Below are 3,377 nucleotides of genomic sequence, written 5' to 3'. Positions count from 1 at the left end.
TGTTTCTGCAGAGATGTTATACGAATCAATCGTAGATGTTTCATAGCACTTTTCGATAGATAACTAGTATAGATGTCAATTTTTAAATTTTATAAATAGATTCTCAGCAAACACAAAACATATATAACTATAACGATATTTAATACACAATATATATATCAGATATTATACGAAACTAAACAAAATCATCCTACTAAAACAACATTCCATTTACTTTCATTTAGATCAAACTAATTTTGGAAACTCTCTTTTAAGAATCTTCTTCAAAATATAAGTGAAAAATCTCGCACTATTCTACTTCCGGCATCTTTTTTTTTTAAATTATGAGAAATAAAATTCTGCTGTCTCCATCTATCGGCGGTGCCACGTACTAAGCTATTACATAGATATCCTTAATTGATGTTTCAATGGAATGGACATTTATGCCGCTTATGGTCTATGGTAGATTTGTAGAGGACATCCATTGATGACGTCTATCTTGGAAATCATGGATCTCTATCAATCTCTATTACTTCTATTAGCTGTAGAGTTACATGGAGATCGTACGGATGTCTAATGGATGTGACGCTCCATGTGGGAACGAGCACAAGCCTCGTGCCGCCCGTTTCGCCGGAGCGTTGTCGAACATGGCCGGAGTAACGACAATCGCGGACAATAACGACGACCCAGAAACGAGGAGGCCGCAATTTGGAACGCGGAATTTACCGCACGATGGAAACATCTTCCAGCACAATGCATGGTACGTCGTGGCTCCACGCGCGTATGCGGCCGATTGCGGCCGCGTGCAACGTCGGTCGACTTGACAATTGACGTTCGACCCGCGAACGCGTGTTCGGCCGAATTTAAAAGCAAATTAATACATATATCAACCGCGATGTTTATTGTGATTATCTTTTTTCAAATTAAAATTTTTGTTTCTTTCATTTGAACAATCGACGATTGATTTTTAGACTATGTGTATTTGTTGTATGATACTCTAACCTAGAAACTGTTTCTGATTACTTTCGTGATATTTTTTATATGATTTCATGCGTAATAAATATTATATCCAACATTTTGTGCTTCATTTTTATTTTCCTCATTTTCCCACAAAGGACGTATCTATTTTGTTATGACTGCAGCCAAGTAGATTTAAGAAACGTGTAAAGATTGTTATATTTTTTTTTTACTTGATCGTTTATCTTATATTTCATTTCTATTTCATTCATTAAAATTAAAATTTATTTTATTAAATATAATAAAATAATATAATTTTATATGTATCATCTGTTTATGTAATTGCTAATATATTCTGTTTTATATTACGTATTTGATTGGAAAGAGGAATAAAGCCTTAATTTTGTTTATTCTATATATCTATTCCTTAATGATTGAATTTGCTATTCTAAAAGGGATAATGTTACATGGGATGAAGAACAAGAGAAGTTAGCACAACAGAAAATAGACGAAAATTCCACTGTTACGATGTCATCTGAGCAACTTTTTAAATATGAAACTGAAGCAGATAAATATTGGGACAAATTTTATGGAGTACATAATAACGGGTATGTATGCGGTCTAAGCAAAGTATTTTCTCTACTGTTTAGAATATTAGATAATGCAATCAATCTAATATTCCTATATTTATTCAATGAATCAGTGCAATGAATTTTTAGTTAATACATTTATTATTATAGGTTTTTTAAAGACAGGCATTGGTTGCTGATAGAGTTTCCGGAATTAGCGCCCAATACCATAAAACAGGACATGGAAAGGCCCATGAGAGCTGCATTTACAGATGAAGATAAAAAATGTGGTGAAAAACACATAAAAATTCTAGATTTACCGTGTAAAGACAACTGTAGAATATTAGAAATAGGATGTGGTGTAGGAAACACTGTATTTCCTATACTCATGTATAATACAGATCCGAAGCTGTTTATATATTGTTGTGATTTTTCGGCGAAAGCTATTAATATATTACAACAAAATCCTGCATATAATGTAGATAGGTAAAGTTTTCTAAAAATTTGTCTAAATTTATTTAACATTATCTAATAGAAAGTATAGTAGCGTAAGTTATCCGCGCCACATAATGTGTAAATTCATTTATTTGTTTTAGATGTAAAGCATTTGTCTTGGATGTAACTCAGCAAATGTGGACGACTCCTTTTGAACCTGAAAGTTTAGACATCATCGTTCTTATATTTGTATTGTCTGCCATTCATCCTGACAAGTAAGTTTAATATTACTAATTATTAGTATCCCATATATAATATATATACAAATATATAAATTGAGATGAACAAATTGTATATTTCCGAACTAATAACAAATTTTATAAATTATATAAATATCAATATTATGTGGAAAATTAAAATAGTTTTCGAAAGAAAAGATAGAAAAGGGAGAAAGTAGTTAATATTTTTCTTGATATATTCTATAGGATGCAACATGTTATGCGGCAAATGTACAGATATCTTAAACCAGGTGGAATAATTTTATTTCGAGATTATGGCAGACACGATTTAGCGCAATTAAGATTTAAGAAGGGCAACTGTCTTGGTGAAAATTTCTATGTACGTGGAGATGGCACCAGAGTGTACTTTTTTTCTCAAGGTATGTAAACTTAAAAATATTACATTAGTATTGTAATCTGAATATATTATTCTTATTGCTATATGAACAAAAATCTTATATATTACTATTTCCAAATTAGAATTATGATCTGTTAAATCATTAATAATTGAAATATGATGCTCGTAACGTTTCACCGAACATTTTGTTAAAATATTGACTTTTTCAGAGGATATTAGAAAATTATTTACCGATAATGGTTTCGTCGAGGAACAAAACTTCATGGACAGAAGGCTGCAAGTTAATAGAGGTAAACAGTTGAAAATGTATAGAATATGGGTACAGGCGAAATATCGAAAGCCGTTGTAGAAGCTATGTAACGTGAATATAGTTATCGAATTTTTACTAAAAAATCGAAAATTTATGATAAAAATCAGTAAATAAAATAATAAAAATATATTTTTATATATTGTTCTCGAGATTTTAGATGTTTACTCAATGTACACTAAAAATTGATTTTTATTTTAAACATAACTCCTCGAATCTATAAAGTCAACTTATCCTACAGTATTTAAATAATATATAATTTTTTCAAGATTATGACACTATTTGAAATTACGCAAATAAATAAAGAGAATTGTGTCAACATACGCATAATTACGTTAAGACATTAATATCCATAATATACCTAATGATATAGTAATGTTATTATCATTAAAAGGATTTGTATATCATTAATATTCTCATGTAATAAAATATTTCATTTTCACGAGATTAACTAGGTATATGTACATCAACTCCGAAATTAAATTTATGGAAAT

General features: G+C 30.0%; 1 protein-coding gene across 1 annotated transcript; it reads left to right on the top strand.

The window, feature by feature from the left end:
- The first annotated feature begins 450 nt into the window (after positions 1–450).
- On the top strand, positions 451–2,925 carry Mettl2 (methyltransferase-like protein). Its single transcript, XM_018511335.1, has 6 exons — positions 451–739; positions 1,392–1,544; positions 1,677–1,991; positions 2,102–2,215; positions 2,426–2,598; positions 2,786–2,925. The coding sequence occupies exons 1-6, from the start codon at positions 534–536 to the stop codon at positions 2,923–2,925; spliced, it is 1,101 nt and encodes a 366-aa protein (XP_018366837.1). The 5' UTR covers positions 451–533.
- Positions 2,926–3,377: the final 452 nt, after the last annotated feature.

Source organism: Trachymyrmex cornetzi, unplaced genomic scaffold (assembly GCF_001594075.2).
Source record: "Trachymyrmex cornetzi isolate Tcor2-1 unplaced genomic scaffold, Tcor1.1 scaffold37, whole genome shotgun sequence".
Lineage (NCBI taxonomy): Eukaryota > Metazoa > Arthropoda > Insecta > Hymenoptera > Formicidae > Trachymyrmex > Trachymyrmex cornetzi.
The sequence above is the reverse complement of the archived record's forward strand: the minus strand, read 5'-3'. Positions and strand labels throughout refer to the sequence as shown.